At 60.9% G+C, this 443-nt stretch overlaps 1 protein-coding gene across 1 annotated transcript in view; it reads left to right on the top strand.

Annotated features, from left to right (window-relative positions):
* Positions 1–37: 37 nt before the first annotated feature.
* Positions 38–443, top strand: part of ETH_00036915 (uncharacterized protein) — a gene marked incomplete at both ends in the record, with an annotated part of 1579 nt that continues 1173 nt past the window's right edge. Inside the window, one exon of the mRNA XM_013374861.1 lies at positions 38–409. Coding sequence (XP_013230315.1) covers positions 38–409 — 372 coding nt within the window. The remainder of the gene's footprint in view (positions 410–443) is intronic.

Below are 443 nucleotides of genomic sequence, written 5' to 3'. Positions count from 1 at the left end.
CTGCTCCTGCTGCTGCTGCTGCTGCCGCCCCTCCACTATGTTCGCCTTAGCAGCAGGAGTGCTGCGCTGGCTGTCGCAGCAGCAGGAAGTGCGGGTGCTGCTGCTGGGCCTTGAGGGCAGCGGCAAGACAACCCTGGCGCTGCAGCTGCAGACTCACAGCAGCAGCAGCAGCAGCAGCAGCAGCAGCAGTGCTTGCGACCTGCCGTCTGTGCGCCCGACGAAGGGCTTCACGGTCTACAAGGTGCAGCAGCAGCAGCAGCAGCAGCAGCTGCTGCTGTGGGACCTCGGCGGCAGCAAACCATTTCGCTGCTTGTGGGGAGAATATATAAAAGATGCAAACATTTGCTTCTTCGTGATTGATAGCACAGAGACCAGCAGCATGCCGGAGGCTGCTGCTGCTTTTGCAGAAGTCATCCGCCTTGCTGCAGCAGCAGCAGCAGCAG

Source organism: Eimeria tenella, genomic scaffold (assembly GCF_000499545.2).
Source record: "Eimeria tenella Houghton genomic scaffold, Eth_scaff2319, whole genome shotgun sequence".
In the NCBI taxonomy this organism is placed as follows: domain Eukaryota; phylum Apicomplexa; class Conoidasida; order Eucoccidiorida; family Eimeriidae; genus Eimeria; species Eimeria tenella.
Note: the sequence above shows the minus strand (reverse complement) of the source record. Positions and strands in the feature narration are given on the sequence as shown.